The sequence below is a fragment of the Telmatherina bonti genome (assembly GCF_933228915.1).
Source record: "Telmatherina bonti genome assembly, chromosome: 6".
Classification (NCBI taxonomy): Eukaryota; Metazoa; Chordata; class Actinopteri; order Atheriniformes; family Telmatherinidae; genus Telmatherina; species Telmatherina bonti.
The window spans coordinates 15,678,163-15,702,757 of record NC_136624.1 but is presented as its reverse complement, the minus strand read 5'-3'; the positions used below and the strand labels follow the sequence as shown (position 1 = coordinate 15,702,757).

At 37.0% G+C, this 24,595-nt stretch overlaps 1 protein-coding gene across 1 annotated transcript in view; it reads left to right on the top strand.

Moving 5' to 3' along the window:
* Positions 1-5,407: 5,407 nt before the first annotated feature.
* The window catches only part of rspo4 (R-spondin 4), a gene marked incomplete at both ends in the record, with an annotated part of 41,116 nt that continues 21,928 nt past the window's right edge, over positions 5,408-24,595 (top strand). The window contains 4 exons of the mRNA XM_079241982.1: positions 5,408-5,492; positions 14,990-15,178; positions 16,068-16,205; positions 23,282-23,488. Of these exons, the coding sequence (XP_079098108.1) occupies positions 5,408-5,492; positions 14,990-15,178; positions 16,068-16,205; positions 23,282-23,488 (619 nt within the window). The remainder of the gene's footprint in view (positions 5,493-14,989; positions 15,179-16,067; positions 16,206-23,281; positions 23,489-24,595) is intronic.

Sequence of the window (24,595 nt, the reverse complement as noted above, 5' to 3'; positions counted from 1 at the left end):
CCAGTCCAAATATTTAGAAAAGATCATTGCAATCCATAAATACTCCTGACACTTGGTCTGAACTTCGACTGGCACCTTTCTGTGTGGAGCCTGCACTTTCATGTCCCAGTGGCAGAGGATATGTTGGGGATATGTTCCAGCCTTCCGTGACTTCGAATTGAATACAGCTAGTACAGAAAATGGATGGAGGAAAAGAAAAGCATCAATATTTAAAAGCTGTAATAACATGTTTGAATACATAAAATCCATCTCTATTGTATCATTTCATAAAGATACTGAAGGAATTGTAGTGAATTAAACTGGTTTTGACTGTTTCTTGGTTGTAAATTGAATTTTTGTGGAGAACCGTTATTTTTTACAAGGATAACATTTGAAGAAGTGTCCATGACAGTTGTTATATTCTGTCAAAAATGGTTCTTTGGTGGTACTCTATATAGTACTTCCTGTTTGATTATTGCTTCCTGTTTCTAGCTGCAGTTGCATTAGCTAAATCATTAGCACCTGTGATCCACAGGGTGAGTCTATGGGTGTTTCTCAAGTTAGGTTCTGCATACCTCCAAGTGCGTAGACTGCGTAAGCAACACAGTGTTCTACGTCGTCTAAACACAACTAAGTGCGCTTACTGTCAGTGAAATGAGACGGCCTACCTAGTGTTCAAGAATTACCCATAGTGCTCCTGTCCTCCGATGTCTAGCAATTACATATGCCAAGTTTATCTAATTACTGATTCCATTCTTTCACAAAAAACATGAAAATATCTTTAAAATGACAGAAAATGGTGCCAGTAATTTAAATGTGATTTATATTAATTTTCCTTTGTGAATAAATTACAAACGAGGAGGAGGTGGTTTAGACGAGGTCTCCTCTGACTGACAGCTCATCCTGTCAAGCTGACGTTAACTTCAGTGGAAAATAATCCTTGTTAGACACACATACAGTCATCTTCATATGTAACCATACCTTCCCATTAAAGAAGGAGAAAAACAGCTGCCTGGAAAATCAGCTGAAATTGACAAAAGTAATAATAAATAAAAGTTTTATGAAAATTATGACAATGTTTTCTAATTCTGGTTCAACAGAAAGATTTTTAAAAAAAACAAACCATTATGATAAAATATGCCTGTCGCCCGAAGCCGGCTGGGATAGGCTCCAGCTTCCCCGCGACCCTGAATTGGAATAAGCGGTTCGGAAAATGAATGAATGAATGAATGAATGATAAAATAATATTTGTTACATCACTCATTAACTAATATTTTAAAAAATCCTTTGATGTTTCCACTCCAGTCAGATGTTTTCTGTTCCTCCCAGTCAGACTTCTGCACCTGTTGACAGGTATTTTGTCCCACTGTTCATCAGAAAAATGCTTTAAATTGTCCAGGACCAATTTGTTTGTTTTTTTCTTTAACTCAATTAAATGACATTGTCTTATATCACTGAATTTTCTTTAATGAAAGGGGACAAAGACATCTGAGGACGACTGTAATGAAATTCATTTGTGGTTATTGGACACAATGGCCCCCCCAGCTTGTCTGCTGGGACAAATATGTGTGTATATACATAAAAATAAATAAATAAACAGTATGGCTGGTGTGGTACCTACACCGGCGCTCTGCTGCCCATTCTTTTCTAGGTTCGCAATGTATTCTGGGATAGGAGAGGAGGCTTAGGATACATCTCTTATACCCTACGTTTTAAGCTAATCTGGAGCCAAACAAAGTGCGGATTTGAAGGGTGGACTCAAAGGAGCCTTTGAATTGAGACAGCCCTTGGCGCGCCACTTTGACGCATGCAGCCGACGAATCAGCACTTGGAAGTGTGTAGAACCTGAATTGAGAAACACCCTATAAAGGCCCCTGGTTTTCATCTGTGAACTGATCTAGTAGCCTTTCAAGGCATTACTTTTCTCCAACACTGCTTCAACACACCTAAAAACAAAGCCTGAACATCATCTCACACACAGTCGTTTCTACATTCTGAGACATCGTAGTAAAAATGGTGGCACTGATACAGCCGATGCCATTGATGTGGACCAAAACAAAGTCAAAACAAATGCCTTGTCCTAAGAAAATGAAAATGTAACAGTTGTTTTAGTGAAGTGTTTAGCTACCAAATGAGACACAGGTTTTGACCAAGTATTAAATTTTGTGTTACTGACCTTTGATTGAAAATAAAGTTTCTTTCTTTTAAAAAGCTTTTTTTTTTAATTCAACTTTTAAAAAATTTATTATCTTTTTTAGTAATAGCATATCATTAAAAGGAAAAAACAAGGGAAAAAAGAGGAAACTTAAGTCTGAACAGAGATATGATATTAAACATTAAAGCTGTGGCGGATTTAAGTGATTTGGGGCCCCAGGCAAAGGCAGGCATGGGGCCCTATGGTAAATATTGCACTTTCTATTCCACTACTATATATTATTTGCGTTGCTGACAAACAGCCAGTGTAAAAGTCTCTTTGCTGACTGAGAGGACCATGTATAATGACAGGGAAGGGTTGCTTCACTCAATGGTACAAACTGATCATTTATTGTGACGAGTCATTCTTTAAGTTACAGATCAACTCACTGACTACTTCACACACACACAGATCACATTAGGGATTAGTGCACGGCCTTATATACCAGAAGGTGGGGCCCCGAGACACACATAATATAATAATCATTCTGCTGACAGTTTAGCGAATGCATTATAATCAAAAACATAATTTTTGTTAGTAATAAGTAACTAAGTAATAAATAACCATAAATGTATGACAAGTTATATGGAACCCTAAAGAACAGGGGCCCTAGGCTATTTTGCCTAATGGTAAGTCTGCCCCTGCATTAAAGTTATTGTAAAGGAATGTGATGGAGAAACAAAACAGTCATGAAACAAAAGGTTATGAGCCAAAGTCAAAGCCACAACTTTTGCCAAGCAGGTTTGGTCTCATGCAAGAACATTTTTCAGTGCTGTGCTGTGTTTTTGTCTTATAATTGTTTGTTGTTAAATGTAGGAAAGGATCAGTTCTGCACATATTTAGTTTTTACAAAAACACATAAAACAGCCATTTTCACATGAAATAGTTTCATGTATGACCTTCTTGGTCTGTAAAACGCATGTCACATTTTCATCCAGATGAACCCGAAGCAGAAGTAGATCTGCAGTGTGTGGTGTGAGGTATAACAGCTACGTTCACATGGAACGCCAAAAAACGAAACTATTGTTACAGTTTATATCAGAATGCCAGAAAACTATGACGGATTTCTCAATTTTAAAAGATGACCACAAAAATAATGGCCAAAAAAAGTCAAATCTTTTTTATGATGCTCTAGAAATCCATAGTAAAGGTTTTTTAACAACAGTAAATGAAAGGAAAATTGCTGAAAACTCTAAAATGTAGTGGGAAAAGTCCACTTTTTATGGAAATATTGATTTATTCTGACTAAAAATAGGAACTTTATGCTATGGAAAGTAACTTTGGGCAGCACAAAGCCATCATGTCTGTGACCAGTCATTTCAAACTGGTACATTACTGCCTAAAATTAAACTAGCAGAAGAATGTACAGTACAATCACTGTACAGCAGAATGATCAGGGGACTAGACCAGAATTGGATCATTAGTTACTTGGAGAACAGGAAACAATTTTGTAAACTACAAACTGCTGCTCTTTGTATTCAGACATTACCCATGGAATCCCTCAGAGGTCAGCATTGGGTCCCAAACTTTTTATATTAATTATTAATGACCTTTGTAAAGTTGTACATGTATACAAACCTGTTTTCTTCAAGGATGATGTAAAAAAAATCTTTATTCTGGACATGATTTAAACTGTAACATATCTCAAAAATTCAGAAATGAGCATGTTGAAGTCATTATTTAAACAGGTTGTGGAAAACCCAGCACTTCACAGTTTTACTCTCACTCTTTATAAACCCATCCATCCTAAACCATATGCTTTCACTGCAATGCTTATTTTGAAATCAGTGTATGTTTCTAAACAGAATAACTGAACCTGTTTTAAATTATTTAACGGAAAGAAGTGAGAATGGTTTTTTCTCTAACTCACATATAGATTCCTTTTTCCTCAGTGATTTTGCCAAATGTAGAACTTGACTTTTTATTTGTAAGACTATGTTTTATTTTATTTGATTTTATTTTAGTCCAGTTTAATTCATTTCTGTTTATTTGAGTTTATTTAGGTCTGTGTGAGCTTATTTAACATTGTATTTAGTTTTTTTGTCTTTACCGCAACTATGTCCTTATTTTCCTAAGACTTAATGTTTGCACATCTTCTGTCTTTTTTCTCATTTTTTTACTTTTCTTAAAAAATAATGCATATACCTGCTCTTTTTAAAATCAGCATTACACAATATTTTATATCATGTCAGATAAACCAATTTTCACCAAAAAAAAAGTTTAACACATACATATTTTAATCAGTCTTTGCTAAATGAACAAAAGTATGTTGGTTGATGAAAACTAAAATGGAATCTGTCACAAAACTAAAAACAAAATTTTCGACCATTGTGCAATTTTGAACAGATGGTACAAGAATCACGTTTTCCACATGTTGCAGTACAGTATTCACTTAATAAGATAATTCATCCTTTATGTAATAAGCTTAAAACATAACTGGATTAATAGGAAGGTTTTTAAGGCGTGTCTACAACACTCACCTGGCTCCTTACCCCCTAACCCCCCACCCCGAGAAACAACAACAAAACAAAAAACAAATGTATTGAAAAGCATGGCAAGTTTAGACTCTCACCTCTACTGATCTCCAGCTGTTTTTCTTACTCACTGCCCACATTTAAAAGGATTGCCACAGAAAACAAAGCAGCTGAGCGTGAGCACAGAAAAATAAATAAGCAGAACAAGACTGAATAACAATAGATAGAGCCAGGAGGAGGGGGTTAAACATCAGACTGGAAATGTGGAACCACTTAAGGCCATGAGAGCGCACCCTGGAAAGGGTTAAAGATGGCTTTGGGATAAGTGGAGCTCGTCTATCGCAAATTTGACAGTGCTGGTTAAATGTTAAGCTTTCCCTCCAATCTGCCAGTCTGAGGAAACAGACCAAGCTGCACTCCTCATCTCCAGCCTCTCCTGTGCTCTTTCTTTTTTCTCTCTCTTTCTTGTCGGCTGCTTGTCTCCTCATCCAGTCCGTAAATCATCAGTACAAAACAGGACAAAGGAGGGGAAGACTGCTCTGTTTCACTGCTCCTCTCACCTCAGCACTCATCGTTTCCATTGCTGCATCTTCTCCACCTCACCTCCAGACATCCTTTTGTCTTTTTAGACCTTCGCTATTTTCCTGTCTCGTCTCTTTCTGTGCCTCACTGTGGAGCTAAATTTTTGACCTTGCCACCCCTGGAGTCCTTGCAGATGTCTGGAGTCTGGCACTGAAGCGGGCGCTTTCCAGCAGCCCAGATGCATTTGCGACTCTTTGCCTTTGCGATGTCCTTGCTATGTGAGGTGATCAGGATGGGGTCCAGCGTCACTCAGAAGCAAAGCGGTGAGTACAACTTGGGCTGCACCACTTAAAGAACCATTTTTCCAGTGTCTCCTGTCAGTGTTTACTAGCGATTTTAAAACGAATTAGTAAACATAAATGGCAGCGTATCATTAAATTTTTCCTTTACTTATTCCAAATAATTAGAACAGTTGGATGGATGGATCTACTTTTTTTTATCATTTCACTCCTTGTTAGGCATGTGTAGGAAGCTATTTCCCATTCATTACGACATCTGCTGAGATCCAGATTTGTGTTATGAATCTTTTTAAGTGGCCTCTTGAAAGCTGTTGTGACCGCTACAGCGGACAGGTATGTGTTAACCCTTGGACTAAGGAGTGTCTGGCATTTCCTCAAGAATTTGGTTCAAATACAGGGGCAACACGGTCTCAATTAAGCCATCTCAGCCCCCACCGGCCAACCCCAAGTGAGACATTAGATAATGATTATAGGGCCTGCATGAAGCCATCAGCTACCTCTGAGTCACATTGTCTGTGACAGCAACAATGTGCCACAAGTCACAATAATAAGTAAATTACACCAAATAGATTAGGGAATTGTACAAAGTTTAATAAGGTCATTTTTGCTCAATAGCATACAAAATACTGCGATGGTCTGGCAACCTGTCCAGGGTGTCTGCTTCTTCTTCCCTACGGCTGCTGGAATAGGCTCCAGCTTCCCGCAACCCTGAATTAGAGTATACAAAATTATCATAATGTCGGGACTTTTAATGATAACTTGCCAGAAGAGACTGAAGATGGATACACTTTATTGGCCTAACGGATCAAATGTGCAGGAAAAGCAGTTTGACCCGCTGTCAGAGTAAATCTATTCACTGGGCACAGATTTATGTTGTTGTTTAATTCTTCCTGTCCCCTTTCATTCTCTTCCCTCTTCCTAATCTTCTCCTCCTGCCTCCACCCTCCCAATGTCACATCTGGACTTGGTTCCTTCAGCTCTTAAAACACGCACATACAAACTGAGAGACAGAAGGCAAGCTTTAGAGTTTAGTATTTCAGTGGGAAAGCTCAAGTACAGAGTTCAGCGGGCTGAACACATTATTATGTCCATCAGTGCTTGCACTGTGTCTGTATGGTTACTGTAGGTAATTATGAGCATCTGTGACTATTTTACAGGAGGACTGAAAGAGAGAGTGTGTGGCGAAACTGATCACAGTTGTAGATAAAATATTTTACTCTGCTTTGAGTCCACAGAAATATTCTGCCAGTGTGCGTTGAAAATGTTACCTCACCAACAAAAACCCTCAGTTTCTACAGAAGTTGAGAATTTTAAACCAAAACTTAAAATTGCAATTGTTAATTTGTTTTATTTAAGGATGTTGTGCCTCTGTTGTGTGTCATCATTTTACTTTTAATTTGATTTATGTAATGGTTTGAGAATTACAAGATGCTAAACATTTAGTTTTTTTTTAGAGAAATCTGTATCCATTCTTCAGTTGTTTGAGAATTTACAGTTGTCTGATTTTCTTTTTTATGATGCTTGAGACAGGTGTGGACTTCAAGCGGGCCAGTCAAATATTCAAACAGACACACATCGTTTAAGGTCATGCAGAATTAGATGTAGCACAGTCCTGCTGAAATAGCCATGGTACTATAAGAAACAGTCTCATATTGATGGTGGATGTCTCTTCCTTAATTCCTATCTCCACCTGCATCAGTGGTACCATCACATAGAAAATCCTCCATGCCATGTCATCAGACTTACTCTGTTAAGAGCTTTAATGGTTTTTCTCATCTTTAGCAAGTTGAAGTAGATCCCAGTTGTTTCTAAAAGTGGGTAAAACATGAACTCATCTTAAAACACGTGTCCACTGTCTTTCTGTTTCGCTGAGATGAACTAAATTCCAGAGAAGTTTATATATGGCTTCCCCCCTGTGTAATCCAGTTTTATGTCACATTCCTGGATGCAGCGGTAGACTGTGTGGGATGAATATCGGTGCCCAAGGTCCAACTGAGCCTAAATGACTGTGCTGATCATGGTGTCATGGTGGTTTCTCTAGCAATGTTCAAAGTCTTGACCATCCACTAGAGATTTCTCAGATTTCCCCAGACTCGTTGAATCTTTTTACTGCTTTTTTGCTGTGTATACTGAAAACCAAAGTTCTTTCCAATTTGTTAGTTTATTTTAATTTATTAATGAGTTTCTTACTAAATTTGGCTCAAAATGGTGAGCCAAAACCTCATCCTTGTTTGGAAAGTTTGAACTTCTGGTACATTCTTCTTTTTATACCCCATGCTGGCACCCACACCTGGCACGACCTAATCTGTGATAGTAGAATTTTACTGAACACTGACACTGTCTATTCTACAAACCTTTCTGCTTTTTTCTGCTTCTATTTCAGCCGTTTCCGAGTGTATTGCTGCAAGTTTAGTCTAGAGCTGACTATATTTCCTGCAAATGTAGTCAAGGCTGCCAGTGAATACACAAAAAAAACATTTCTTTGTACTAGTTTCTCTAAAGAAAAAAAAAAAAAATTACTTGAGTTTTCTTTGTATTTTAGAAAAAACAAAAAACTACTATTATGGTAATAGGATTTGTAATCACATATCCATCATTCGAACTTAATAGGAGTTTAGCTTGATTAGGATAATGATCTCTTGCTTTTTGTGAGGATGTGCAGTTTCAGACTGATCATGTATATCCTCACCAAGATGATTATGCTATATTGTATATAGCAGGAATGACACTCTCAGATGTCTGACATAATACGCTGTTTTTTTTAAATAAAACTAAAAATCAAACATTAAATCAACAATTCTGTATTTCAAGTTAGTATGGAAATTATTTCATTTCATATATTCATTCATTCATTCATTTTCTGAACCGCTTAATCCAATTCAGGGTCGCGGGGAAGCTGGAGCCTATCCCAGCTGGCTTTGGGTGACAGGCAGGGTACACCCTGGACAGCTCGCTAATCCATTGCATCATATAAATCTGATTAAAACAGTCCATGCTTTTGTTAACTTATTTTTCCTTTCTTTTTGTTATTTAATTCTTGAATTTTGTAGGAAGTACCAATAATTAGTTAAATGAGAAGAAAAACTAATACATTTGTATTTCTTGTGCTTTCACCAAAAGGGACAAAGCCCAATTATTTGTATGCAGAAATTGTATTAAGACAACAAATGTCAGCTTTTATTCATGTGGCAACAAAAGGGGGTTTTTCTGTTTTTTAAACATATGTTTTAATTGTCAGAATAATCATTCTTTGACCTTAATTTATAAAGGTAAATTAGAAAGAGGAAATAAAGATGCAAAGGGATGAAATATGTCCACTGGATGAATAATTTAAACAAGTAAGTAAACATAGACATAAATGAAATAATCTCTAATTGTTATAAATTATTCACTTAACAATGCTAACAAGTCAAACGTACAAGGTCAATGAGAAAAAGCAAGATTATATATATATATATATATATATATATATATATATATATATATATATATATATATATATATATATATATATATATACATATATATAACGTCCAAGGGTGCAACATCTTTATAACGAAGATGTAAATATTACAGTATCATCAGCTTAATAAAAAATACTATATGACTAAAATGAAAACATGTGGTCAAAGAGGGGGCATTTTCAGCCGCACAGTTAACCAGCTCAGAACATGTCATTAGAGACTGCACAGCTTGTGTTATTTTAACACCTCAGGCCGTTTTTCCTTTTTAATTTGCACACTGGAGTGCATTGTGAGAATTTAGGCTTCATCTGCAGAATGGCGGCTGCTGGTAGTTACTTAAATAATCAACCCTAAATGGACATTACACTATTAGTCGGGCAGTGGAGGCTGGATTTATTTAAGTGTTTCTGCATAATAGGTACTAAGTATTAAGGGAAACTTTGTAACACCATGGTCAACAGATGAAAAAATTAAACTTTTTTGGCTACTCCTGCCACATTTACAATAATTTTATTGAAATAATCAGTAGCTTCATTTTCTTCCACTTAACCAAGGTCAGGCCAGAGAGACAACATGTGTACTACATGAAATAAAGTAAAAAAATAAAAATAAAAAAAAAAAGAAAAGAAATATTGTTGGCTATAACAATAAAATTAAATTTAATCAGGTCATAACAATATTTATCTAATTTGGGTAACAGTTGAATGAATCCATCATTAAAAGTCTGATCAGCTGTTCATATTTGTGAAGAACCTTGCTATAAATTTCTAAATATAAAGTTCTAAATGTACTAATGTAGTGTAGTATTTATTTAAATATATGAAACAGCTTTAGTTTCAAATTGTTTAAATTATTAATGCTTTTGTTATTCTTGCTTTTTTTTTTTCTTTATTTTTGTATCCCTACATTTTGTGACTTTAGTTTCAGGGTCGAAACATTTTATGAATGCTTGCGTGTTTTTCTGAAGCCCCAACAGAGCTGGTTACACCTGGTGCTTGTTAAAGACCCAGGGTAATACCATGCAAGGCCAAGGGTCACTATTTTAAGCTACCTAAACCTTCAGCCCCTCTAACAGCCCTTTAAGCCTGCAGATTGATAGCATATGTGACAAGAATTGCTTTTCAGATGATGGGTCGAGACCTCAGCAGGTTCCTGGGTTATTTTGGGGATATGTACTTGGCAGTCTGCACTGGAGTACTCTACATAATCATCGTTTTGAGCTGGCATTATTCATAAACATGCCCTGAACATAAGAAGGTTAAAGATCGTTTTACAGCGTTTCCTAAAGCAGCTGTGCAGGTGCAGGCTGCACTTCACTGCTGTCTTTCTGAAGCTGAGATTTGTTTTGGGGGTTTTCACCTCTTCTCTGCTGTTTGGGATCATCATTGTATGTGTGGTGCTTTATTATTTTTATGTCATTTGTTATTAGTGTGCAAAATGTCTTCATATAGCTTTACCAGTGACTGAAAGAGTGTACAACTCGTGTGTTGGTTCTGCAGTGACTGCGGAGATTGGGATGACAAATCATTATGTCTATCAGTCCAGAACCTCTGGCTGCTTTTGAGTTTCTAAATAACACTAATACTAATACAAATATTAATACCAGTAGCATTACCAGACAGTTTACCTGCGACTTCAAGTGCCAGATATTTGAGTCTAGCCAAAAGAAATATATATAAATACTATACTGTACATGTATTTATTTGCCACCTTTTTCTCCAGTCACTCTGCTCTGTTGCTTCTTATCGGCCATGGAGTTTCTCATCCACACAAAGACAGAGTCACGCATTAACCACAGCAACCCAATTACAGGTTATCAGGTTACAATATGTTGCTAGTAGCAAACACACCCTTCCCCTCCCCTTCCCTAACTCTGAGCATGCACATACGCAGAATGTCAGAGCATTTTTGCAAATTTTGTAAAACCACACAGACATTTTGGATAGATTTACAATAAATAAAAGAGTTGAAGAGAAAGAAATCATATTTGGAAAATCAAATTTGTTCCATAAGGCCGACTATCATTCTGGCTTACAAAGCTTTTTTTGTTTCCTTAGCTATCATGTTACTTTTGGAGTTATTATATTGTTCATGACCTCGGAGATTCATATCAGTTTGAAAGAGCACCTAAAATGCCCAAGTAATTATTGCCCAGCCATACACTGTATAAAAGATGGATGAAGCCTTCATGATGTCACCCATAGGTTTCTAAAAAGCTGAAATGAAGCGGGGGGTTCCCACCTTCGCTATATTGGCAGCATCACATGTGCCATTGCTCACGGCAAATACAAAAGATGAGCAAGAGGTAGAGCTGAGAGGGAGGCAGTAAACGGGGCTGGATGATTGAGATCTATCAAACTCCAACCTGTCTGTGGCTAAAAGTTCACCAAGCTAACCTGAAGCTAGGAGCTAACCAGCAAACGTAGTTAGGTGAGCTAAAGCTAAGTCTGCGTTTTTAGTTGGCTTAAAAAAGAAAACATGGTTGTGAGGTTTTGCTGAAACTATTTCTTGTCCAGTTCTTTTACAAGCTTCCATAATCAGCAGGTTGCAGCTATCTTGCTGACACTGGTCGGCATGGTTCTATGAGATTTCCAGACCTTAACACACTTGATTTTTGACCTTTTGGGGCATTTGAAGGTCATGATTATCAGGAAAAAGTATGAAACATAAATAATCTCAAGTAAGTATCATAAATGCCATTACAAGCATAACTGGCGTTGTGCTTGAACATGTTCTTCAGCAAAACAGTAGTCATTTTTACATATAATAATTTTTTATACATGTATATATACATATATATATATATATATATATATATATATATATATATATATATATATATATATATATATATATATATATATATATATATATATATATATCCCTATTGGTAGATTATATAAATTTAAATTACCAATTTAGGGTGGATTATATGTTTAATTTCCTATATGTGGAAATTGAGCGAACACCATAAATATGTAAAATTACTTACAAAATAAAAAAGAAAAAAATTGTTCAAGCTGCAAATACAGACTAATAGAAAATAGATAATTTTCTGTCCATTAAGTATATCTGCAATTACTTTAAATATTCAATCATCTTGTCTTGACCTTTGAAAAATGTGGGTATTATTAAAATACGTTGTTCATTTTACTGGATGTGAATATTGAGATTAATTGTTGTGCTAAGTGTAAACCAATCGTGTTTCACTGCCTAACAGCTGATACATTTAATTGATGCATATGTTTAAAATTGACCCTGAAAACTAACTTTTATGGTAAAAAATAAAACATTGTATTTGATTACATGAAAATTTTCTGACTTTGAGCTCAGTTGCTCATGATTACACTTCAGTCTGCAGTCAGCCACTATTTTGCAAGGATAATTCTTCAATTGCTAAGACTCACGCAAGCTCGACGCCTGCCACTCACCTCCACAGCAGATTTCCATCTCACCAATCTGTCTCTTCATATCCTACCTGATCCCCAAAAGATGGGAAGCATTCCTACTGTTTGTGTAGTCTGGTGTGCACATGAGAGCAGACTTCATTACTCATTCATGGTATTATACGAGACTCATTTTGGCTTACACTCCAGCTGTTATTCTGTATATTTTGTTTCTGTATGTCTGAATTTTCATATACCAAGCAACTATCCCGAAAACGTTTGAAATATTTTTTACAGTTTTTTATGGTTAATGTAATGATGCTGTGCACTTTAAATGTTTACATGTTTTAAAATATTTAAAACATTTAATTATTTTAAATGTTTTCACTTTAATTGCACTGTTAAATGTTCATAAAGTGTTAACTATTTTGACCCTTAACATATGTCCTCTACATATACAGTTTGTGCATCAAAGCATAAGACGGCTTTGTTAGTATGCTGAGTTAGTCGCACTTTGTAGGCGCCTTACATAAAACATTTAAACTATTACAGCAGGGCCAGTGGAAGCATCAAAAAGTACATTAAAATAAAGCAAATAAATATGAAGTACAAACAGGCAAATAAATACTCTGGAGTGGAAACATGTATCTAAGCTTGTCAAACTATTGAACTTGATACTTTGTATAAATATTGAGATAGCGCTCTGCTGATACAGTATATATAATTCATTTCACTTCTGTGAGTTTTGGGCAATAAATTTGCATGTGATGCCCACCCACAGTGCTTCTGGGTCACATGATTGTGACAGCCTATCAGATGTTGTGATGTTTGTGATTGTAATGTTTTGTTGAAATATTTTAATGTTTTTCATATAAATATTACACATTACATTTTTTTCCATGAAATAAATGTGCATATTGTTATTTTCATCTGTTGATTATTTTACAATTTTATCATTTTTAGTGTTTTCAATGCTTTTTTTGTTTGATTTTCATATCAGTACAATTTATTGTTTTATTAGCATTTCCTTTTTAAGTATTGATGCTCTTGAGTTTTTTTTTTTTTTTTTTTTTTTTTTTAATAAAGTCATTGCTGCACACTCTACAACTGCAAGCATTGATAACAATGTCAATATATAAACTAATTGTATCATATCAACAAGAAAAATTTGGAGGTACATAATCTGACTAACCTGTGATAAAAACTTAATGATGAACAATATGTTTACAACAAAATATGCACATCAGTTCACCACAAAACACCACTGACAGTTTTTTTTTTATTTATTTATTTTTTTTATACAACCTTACAACAGTGTATTTGAGACTGCTAACCTGCCCAGTCATCATCACCCCGAGATCTCCTACCCTGCCTTGATGAGCACGGGAATACATTTTTTTAAAACATACTTGATCAGGAACACAATTGTGTCATTAAACAAAAAATAATAATTTTCACACAAGCCATTTCTTGCACTTAGACTTGTAGCCCAGGCAAGAAGTTTCTTAATAGGGGTCCTTTTGCAGACGTTTACTATCTTACAATCCAACTGTACCCAGACCTGGGTACAGTCTACTTGGCAAACATGCAAAAATAATAAAAGAAACCGTTTAAAAGAAAAATACAGCAATGGACTCTGGGCACTGGCAGAAAAAAAATACAGAAGACACTTATTCACTGTTTGTCCAAAGCCCATTAACTGACATGTGTAAAATATAAAATTCTGCATGTTCTTACATATCAAAGCAGTTCCTTTTTACATGCACTGGAAACCAGTTGTCATCACTCCTTAGAGGGCATGGCAGTATCAGTCCAGACCACATGCAGGCCTACTGTATAAACCATTTCACAATGAACAATTATATTGAGATACAGGCAGAAACATCTCATACACATTTTTCCTAAAAGCAGCACATATTTACCTTTTTTATGGGAACAACCTTTAAATTACCACGGCTAGTTTCTTCACTAGCAACTTCCTTTCCGTTCAAGTTAGGTCAAACAGGAAGAATGCCAAAACTCTTATAAAGTTTTGGCAGAAAAGGTTTCTACTCCTGGGACATTGCCTTCTGGTGGCCAAGACTTATAACTTGGCATGCAACGAAAAACCATGAATGTCACAAAACACAGCAAACACTATAACATTTCTTAGAATGACTTCCCATGCTTAAGTGAGAAATTATTTTAGTAATTTATAACCTGGCTACACACATATTTGATTAAAACAGAGGTGGACCCAAAATGGACCCTTGAGGTATACCATAAGAAATGTGAGATGCTGATGAAGAGGAGTATTCCCCAAATAAGTTGATTGAAAAATCATTAAATTATGATCAAACTCTACCTTTAAGACCATGTTATTATAAATATTTAATTTGTTTTCAGCTTATTCCTTTCACTTTTTTTGTTACTTCCTCAGTTTTGTTCTGAAGATCAGATTTTTCTGGATTGTATTAAATGTTAAACTCAGTCCACTGTAGCAGAGTGTGAACTCGTCCATGCATATGAATATAAATGAAATGAAATTAAATGAAAATGCATGCAGGGTTAAGATGGTTATAACATGATTAAACATGGTTGTTCAGACATTTTCTGGTTATTTTGAGGATTTGTGGAATCTCCTTAAATCTTAATGTTAACTCTTCTTTTGTCCCAATGGACTGTTACACAGCTCAAAGAGAGACACCAGAGGACTGTCGGAGCTGTCTGGAGTGTTCGCATGACAATGGTTGCGTACGTTGCCCAGAGAGACTCTTCCTGTTCCTGCAGAGGGATGGGATGTCTCATCATGGAACTTGTCTCCACGCCTGCCCTGCTGGACATTATGGACAGAGAGGAAGGGATGTCAACCGCTGCATGAGTGGGTTTTCTTTACATTATCTATTGGGAAGGGGGAAAGAGATATAATATTATGATTTTTTTTTAAAAATGAAATAAAATACAGCTCCAATGTACACAGATTGACACTTTTTGACTTCATTGGTTTTTTTTTTTTTGTTGTTGTTTTTTTGTTTTTTTGAGAAAGATGCATGTTGTTTTATTCTTTCCAAAAATACAAAGAAAAAAAAAAAAAGGACTGAGGAAACTTTACAAACCAGGCATCGTTTTTTCTTATTTTCTATTCCATCATTTTTGTCTTTCCATTTTCTTCAATTGTCAAGTTTGCTGTTCTTAGCTGACAGGAATGACACTCTGTGGTCTTCTGGTGATGTAACCAATCTTCTACATCGGGCATGTTGGGTGTCGTCTCCTCTTTCTGATCTATTCTATTCTTTTTGACATTTTTATCTAAAGCAGCTTACATGTGAGAAATGATCAATTAACCTAACAAGCACAACCTGTGGGTGAGTGGGAGGCAGCTGGAGTACTTTATCCTCACATATGGGGAAAGTCGCTACTGTTTAATGCCCCAGGCAAGGCTTGAACCAGCAACCTTCTTGCTGTGAGGCTGCAGTGCTAACTGATCGGAAATTATAGAAAAGCTTTTTTTTTTTGGTTTCCACTGAAATAAACCTGATTCTTTTTCATTTTCAGTTCAATAACTAGCTTCAATCAGAACTCTCTGAACGATTGTACTTCCAACCAATATAACCACAAAATAACATTAAATCTTCTTTCACTGATGCTGTTGGAGAACAGCCCAACCCCACTCTGTTTACCTTCATTCCACCTACAATGAAATCAGCATAAAAATAAGAACAGGAAAGTGCTACAAAGTGATAGATGTGTGATGCTCTCTCTCCTCTCAGAGTGCCACTCTTTGGACTGTGAGCATTGTTTCAGCCGCGACTTCTGCACCAAATGTAAGCCTGGCTTCAGCCTGTACAAAGGAAAGTGTTTGACCCGCTGTCCAGAGGGAACCTTCACTCACCAGACAGACTGTCTTGGTAAGTAAGGAATGTAATTTTTGGAGTAACTTAAGTAGAATCATAATTCAGCCTTTATTAAGAACAAATAACAAAAACCAGCAATAATACACTTCAGCTTTACAGTTTGATTTTCACGATCAGAGAACAGTTTGGCAATGTCTTCCTGAAATTAGTACCACCTATCCAGGAAAAGATGTTGTATTGCAGGATATGTTGTTTCCTATCCTGTAAATATCATTATAGATGAGTGAAACGTTCAAAGTTTCCAATATCCAATTGTCTTTGATGACACAACTTTATTGATTAAATAATGCTTTTAATCAATTAAATAACTGTATGATTTTATAGAAATAGTAAACATTTCTTAATTTCCTTTCTACAAAATGGGCCTAACAAGCTGTTTTAAAGGCAGCTGAGAAAGCCCTGGTCCTAAGAGAGTGATTTACTGTATGAAGTATACTGGCCCCAAAATGTCACAAATCAATTCAAAAAGGGGGTGTAGGGATCAGATCTGAAACACAAGGTGCAGGTTTTGGCTGGAACATAACTGTTTAGCAGTTAGCGGGGAAGCTATAGCTCAGGAGGAAAAGTAATTGGCCTCCAACTGGAAAGTTGAGAGATTGATTCCAGGTTTCCCCTGACTATGTGTCAGAGGGCAAGACACTGAACCCCAAGTTGCCCCCCGGTGTGCCTATCGGGCTATGAGTGTGTATGTAAGTCACTTTGGATAAAAGCATCTGCTAAATGACTGTAGAATAGAGCCTCAGCCAGAAGAAAACCTTCCGGAGTTTTCTTCAATACAGGACGAGGCTCACCACAGTTAAGATCCACAATGAGATTATCACCAAACTTGATCTAATAATATTGATTTTATTAATAAAATGTGCTACAAATTATACACATTTAGGGTTTATCACAGTCAGGTTTGTATTTTTAGTAACAGGACTAATCAAAACAGGGAATGATTTTAAAAGGTTGTTAGAGTTATTACTATTATCTGTGTTAGGTTTAGAAAAATAAGCATGTTTGTCTTTTGCTGCATGTGATGAAGTTTAGATTTTCCACATTTTCTTTTAGCTCATAAGCCATTTCCTTTTGATATCTTCATTTAGCTGTGGTGGTTTTGAAAGGATGTTTTTTTGTTGTTGTTTTTATTTTAACAACTGAATCAAGATTAAATCACAAACTGGTTGAATCACAAGTCTTTACATTATATGTCATTTACATTTTGCGCATCCCAACATTTAATAAGCGATGAGATGGTTTCTGTTTATAAATGCTCCACATCTTCTTGCTACCTCTGTGTTTGAACTGGAGCAGCCTCTGAAAGGTACCCGTTGCTTTGCAAACACACTTTTATTTTCAGCTGCACCACAGAGCAGATATTCTATATCTCATGGAAGTTATTTCTAGTAACAACGACAGCAAGAAATGTTGCTTTCAGCTTTAGATTTCGTCCAGGTGTCTAACATGAATGAAAGACCCCTGGTTTTAATAAAGTGTTCAAAGCATCCCATCTCTGAAAACATTGTTCTAGAAACCTGGTCAATTATTTTTGCCAATTTTCTAAACATTTATGGACAAAAAGTCTGGGCCATAGCATCAACAGGACATTCATCTCCCATATATCTATTTCATATTTACATAGATGAATCCTTGCCAAATGGAGCAGTTAGTCAAACAAAAGATATAGCCTTTGTAATGCTAAAATATTTAATGGTTTGAAGTTTAAAGAGGGAACATCTGAAGCTAACGTTGCTGCTGACCAGATGGAGATGTAATTAATTTTTAAGGTTTGAGATATTCTCTTCAAAAGGTAAGAGTAAAAACACAACCCAAACTCACAGTAAAACAACACTAAATAAAAAGTTTTGGTTTCTTGCTTGCAGACAAAAATGTAATTTCATAACACCCTCTAAATCATCCAGCTTCACTTAAAAGCATCCAGAGAGACCATGTCATGAGGTTTCCAGTCTTTAGTTGGTTCAAAAGAGCCGTATATATTTTTACCATCTCAGTTCACACCCTTTGGACTGAAAATAATAATCATAATAACAAATAATAATAATAACAAATAGGATTCACACTAAATTAGGTATAAGTGCTGCAAAACTGTGAACAAGTCAATGCTGTTCCATGTTCAACCTCACAAGTCCCTGCAATGGGAACATGAGTATTATTGGTCTGATTGTGCTTTCTTTTACCTCCTCGGGGAGTTGTGTGTGTCATTTACTTGGATAAACATGGTACTGGAGTGTCATGGAAAGTATTCATTGGTGCTGCCTGATCGCAGTGGTCGGTTTCAGTGGGACACCCTGCTACGCTGCAAAAACGGCTCATCATTAGTTTAGGGCAGTGATTTACAATCCTGGTCCTCGGCATGCCCTGACCTGCATGTTTTAGATTTTTCTGGCTGACATTAATGGCTCATTAACAGGTTTGCAAACACTTGACAAAGTGTTCCATTAATCTGAAACAGGTGTGTTGGAACAGGACAACACCTAAAACACGCAGGTTAGTGAGTCAACGGGACTAAAATTCCCTAAAACACTGGTTTAGTCCACTTGACAATTTATCAGCCATTCATGTCCCAGATTTTACCAATATACCTTGAGAGCTCTATAACATCATTGTCTTGGGTACTTTATTTGGTCATGATGTTTTCAATGTTTATTGTATTGTATATTCTAATGGCTGGCTAAAAAAAAATAGACTCCATAATATAAAAATACAAATAAATAACCATCAAATATCCAACACCCATGGTTAACAGTGTCCTTTTTAATTTATGTTTAAGGTGACAGAAGGTGAACTGACAGCTGTAAAATGTATAACTCTGCTCTGAAGTGGAGATGCCAGTAAAACTTATGTGAGGTGTTTAATTGACAGCAGACCTGCTTTGCAGACTGCTTTCATCTACATCTTGAGCTCTGTGGCTCCATCGCTGCAGTGTTTCATGTATGAAAAGAATTTCATTGGGTTTGGTCCTGTCCGTCTTTTTTCAGTACAATTGCAACTTTGTTTGACATATGTATGATGTTAGAGGTTGTCTTATACAGAAAAAGGTAGATTCAGACAAGTACATCCCTCTACTTTCCATTTTATGGAGCTCAAACTCACTGTTTAGTTTGAGCTGTATAAAAAAGAGCTCTAATGTGGGCTACATAAATGGCATTGGATGCAAAAGGATGCAAAACACATTGATTGGTCCAGACAGTAACAGCTCAGATTTTATCCCTTTCTTCTTCAATCATTTGACATTTGAAAAATGTTCAGTGGTTAAAAATTAATTATTATTTATGCACTCAATAAACATGTGAAGACCTGAGTCAATAATAACAGAATAAACACAACAGAACGAAAGAATCGCATGCATACCCCACCAAATACCCCCAATCTATCAATTAACTATGTATCATCAAAAGCTCAATGTATATTCTTGGTACGGCCCATGAGAAAACCAACAGGGTAAACAGCACATGGTCTACACCTCTGTCATGCCACACTACTAATCCTGTCTAAGTATATTAGAGTCTCTGTATGAAATAAAGTCTCATTTAGAACCATGACATTTCAGACCACCACCAAGTGGCAACACTTCAAAAGTACATTAACTTAAAAACACACTTAACAGACAAGATCCATCCATCCATCCATCCATCCATCCATCCATCTATCTATCCATCCATTTTCTTGACCACTTGGTCCAATGAGGGGTCGCAGGGTAGCTGGAGTCTATCCCAGCAGTCTTAGGGCAAAAGGCAGGGTACACCCTCCACAGCTCGCCAGTCCATTGCAGCCAACAAGATCCACAAAGCAGAAGGGAGTCCTGGATAAAATAAACAAAAGATGGTAGCATACCACACTGTAGAATCTGGGCTGCCCTCCAAAAGTCCAATATTATAATAAAGAACCAAAAAGTGGTTCTCAAAACCCCAGGTGAGTCTATCCAGCCAATCACTGAGGAAGAAGACGACAAAACAGTCTTAAAAGAAGATAGCACATGTTGATAAGGGTGCACATGACCGGGTAGAATTACATTTTGATGACTTATCACAACCTAACGACACTTTTAATCTGCAATTTCTGGTTCACCTGGTTCTGTTCACACTCATCTGGGCCAAGTCTGACTTTATATCAAAGCTAAATACTTTCGATGTAGTCAATCTGTCAGTGCAACACATGGTTCACATTAACAATCTTCAGAGAAATTCTTGAATCTATCTTCATGTTGTGCTGTGTATAATTCCTCCCATCTAAGTAAGTGAGATATATGGATGAAGTCACCCATCATTTGAAGCCGTTTCATTCTCCTCTGCCGTCCATATGCAGCTACTGTTCTTTCTCAGCGGTGAGACCACATCTGGCTTTCATGCTATTGTTGCCGTCTCATGGTTAGCTGTTGATACACACCTCAAGCTACAGAAAGGTGTTCAGGAAATCTCTTTTCTTTCTAACCTCACAATCTTAATGATTAGATGATAGATATAGATAGATGTAGATCCCTTCCTGGACCAAGATCCTGATTTTTTTTCCTTTCTGGACTGATTGAAAAAAGTTGGTATAACTCTTTTTGTTGGTGACATCACCAATCAGCAAACAGCTAGCATGTGTGCAACACCCCATCTATAAAAACCTCAGATGACTGTTATTTATCTTAACTCACAACAGTGGTTGCAAAGGATCTGAGGAAAGTTTGAATCATAATCTGCTGTCGACATTCGGTTTGTCCTGATTGTAATTTATTATGTCATTGTCACCACACAAATCTGTGATCACACTTAGCCCAACAAGTCCATACAGCCTTCCAGCACTAAGAGACACAAAAGCAAGTTTATCTGATATATAAACTTAAATAATCCAGTAAATATAATGGTGTTGGGAAAGCGTGTTCTTCCCTTTTAAAGAGTGCATCAGTTGTACAGAAACTGTTTTTTTCTGGGATGAGCAACAGATTTGATTTGGTGTGTTGCACCTGTGAAAAACTTGGTTAAGGGCTCATTTATGCTTCCTTTATGCAGGCAAATAAAAATGTAAGTTTTCCAACGTCACTGCTCTCTAATGTGTCCCTTACATGGTCAACCACAATGGTCTGTGTGGCCATTAAAACATCACTGCCTTATCTCCTTTGTTCCTTTCAGTGGTCTCAGGTCATCTTTACTGCAAGCGTCCTGGAAATGGGCCGAGCGACACATGGCAATGATGCAGTAGATGACCAAAAGGCCATACATCTGTCTATATAGAGAAGTGTTTCCCAGTCCTGGTCCTTGGGACCCCTTGCCCTGCATGTTTTATTATACATCATGTTTCCAATTCCAGCACACCTGATTCAGATTAATGAAGCTGCATGTCAAGTTTTTTTGCAAGCCTGTTAATGAGCCATTCCTTTCAGTCAGGAGTGTTAAAGTACAGAAACATCTGAAACAGGCAGGGCAGGGGGTCCTGAGGACCAGGATTGAGAAGCACTGGTGTAGAGCATAAAAAGGCCTTTATTCTGCAATGGATTTGTTTGGTGTTGTTTGGTGGATTAGTTGTTTGAAGAAACATGACTTATTGGCAGTTGTTTAATTTATTAATTCAGCAAACAAGAACCAAACAGGCATCTGGAGGAACCATACAGCTACAACGGCACAGCACTTTCTCTTCATGCTGATCAGCTTGATTACACACTGCTGTGGGATGGGATCCCATGCTTCAGCCAGCATTTGTCACCAGTCAGCCAGTGTGGTTCGGTCACTCTAGTATGAACAACACACTCAAGCTGATCCTACAAGTATTCACTGAGGTGGAAGTGAGGACGGCAGGTCATCACATCATCTTCACCTCCACATTTTGGAGCTAGTCTCTACAACACCTTGTGAGATAGATCTCAGTCCCAGAATGTTGAGATTAGGGATTCCCACTGGTTGCAGAATTTCATTTCCATCTTCCTGCATTGAGACAGCCTTAATGACAAGATTGTTTTTACAGTGTAGGATTTACAGTGCGTCAATCAAAACCTGTTACTCCATGCAGCAGTCAGTATGCTTTGTGTCTTTGCCACACTTTGATCCCTGAATCCAACTGAACTCTGTTGCTAATCAGGCCTCTGATTCTCAGTCAGTTGCAGAATGAGACAGTTGGTATATAAAGAGATGGACGGAGCCTCTTTGACGTCAGTCGTAGGTTTCTGAACAACTGAATTGAAGCTCGGTGGGCGGTGCCTACCGTTGCCATGTTGGCAGCGTCATGCGCGTCGTCTCGCCCGGAAAATACTAAAATGGGTGGAGCTGAGAGGGGAGCCGTTAGCGTCATGGTGGATGATTGACATTGAGCTAAAAGCTAACCGAGCTAACCCCGAGATAACAGGAGCTAACCAGCTAACGGAGGTAAGCGGGCTAAAGCTATAGTCACGTTTTTAACCAGGTAAAAACCGCAGCTGTTCTACGTTCTTCTTACTTGAAGCCGGGGACCTTGGTACCTGTCAATCAAAAGGACACGCCCTTAAATATGCCGAACTTCGAGATTAAATTACTTTTAAACGGGCGAGTTAGAGAAAAATTCATTCCCCCCCCACAGTTGTCATAAAGGTAAACCTGACCTATTAACCTAAAATGGATTTTTGAACCAGGCTGTAAACATGTTTTTTTATTTAGGCTGCCGTGAAGTTGGTCTTTTTAACATGGGAGTCTATGGGGATTTGGTCTGTTTTGGAGCCAGCCCCTAGTGGATGAATGGGGAACTGCGGTTTTATGCACTTCCGCATAGGCTTCACTTTAAACTGCCAGAGGTTGCCGCTTGGGATAGACAGACAAATTTAGATGTGCCCCAATTTAAAATAAACATGCTTTTCAACAGTAAGAAGATTTACTGTCAAGAAGCATTAGTACAATAAATAAAAAATCCATCAAATACCACTTTATTTCCATTTTGTGCTAAATTTCTATGTCAGCATATTAGGAGTATTGTCATGTTTAATTTATTGGGTCTTTCAGCATTTTCTAAGAGCAGATGAAGGAAACCATCCTCATGTCTTCTTTTGTTTTCTGTTTTTATTTGTTCTCCTTTTGGCATTCTCCTTAATGACTTTATGCATCACTCCTCTTCCCTCTTAGGGGAATGTCACCTAACTTCACTGGGGGAATGGAGCGAGTGGAGCATCTGCAACCGCGACGGTGCCACCTGTGGTTTCAGGTGGGGAAAGCAGACTAGGATCAGAGGGGGCGACCAGCCTTTGAAAACACTTGAAGAGAAAGCAGGATTGCTCTGCCCATCACACAGCGAGGTGCAGAGATGCAGGATGAAGAAAAAATGTCCCACAGGTGAGAAAACATGGAAGCAGTGCACAAAGCAGTTAAATTAAGGAGAAGACAAATAAAGCTGCTATAAATTAAATGCAAAAAAAAAAAAAAAACTACAGAAGCTAGCACCTGGTTTTAATATGCATAGCCTGAGAGAAATTATTTCTGGTTTCTTTGTTATGCTGAACAGCCAGCATCTGTGGATTGCTGTGTGTTTGTTATGTGGTCTGTGAACACGCATGCAATCTATAACACTGAGGGAGACCTTGGACAATTTGAAAAGAGAAATCAAAATATGCTACCTTTGATTAACACTTGTAGAATGAAATTAACTGTTTTCATTTCTCTAAAACACCACTGTACTGGTGTTGAGAGTGTGGGATAGGCGGAATATCTGACCATTACATTTCTGTTTGATGCTGGAAAAAAACAGTTAAACTGAATGGTCACATCGTCTGGATCTGGGCATCAACTGAGATGAAACTAGAGTTATTCTGACAAAGCACACAAAACAAGAAAACAATCTCTCTCTTACAAATGGTCAGAAAGAGAAGATATTTGTTTTAACTGTGCAGATGGTGAAACATCCTGCTGTGATGTCCTTGTAGCTGTTCATCTTACAAATTGGTGCATTTCATGAATTTTTATGTGAGATTTTAGAGGTCTTTGTCTCTTGATCCTAAATGGCTGCAATTTCAAAATGACTCTGTAAAGGTTGATAGTGCTATTGAATTTCTTAAACTTTGTCATGTGGTCAGAATGGATGCCTTGTTGGCAAATAAATGCAGATCAGAGTAAAGGGAGATTTGTCATTTTCTGTTAATATCAGTGTATGTGATACTGATATAAAATAAGTGAAGATGGTGCATAGCATAAATAGAAAGTTTCAGGCCTGCCTTAAATCAAACAAACAAAAAGAAAAAAACACTTTTCAGGATGAATAAGAATATCCCTTTGGAATTATGCAGTTGTGGCTCTAAAATATCAAATGACAGTACAACATGTGAAAATAATCTCAGCAAGGACCAACTCCGAAAGGATGAAACAGCACTAAATTAGAGAGGTTTGGGAAAATACAGTTCAGGGAAGGTCTGGACATTTTGGCACAATTCTGGCACCATCTGTTAT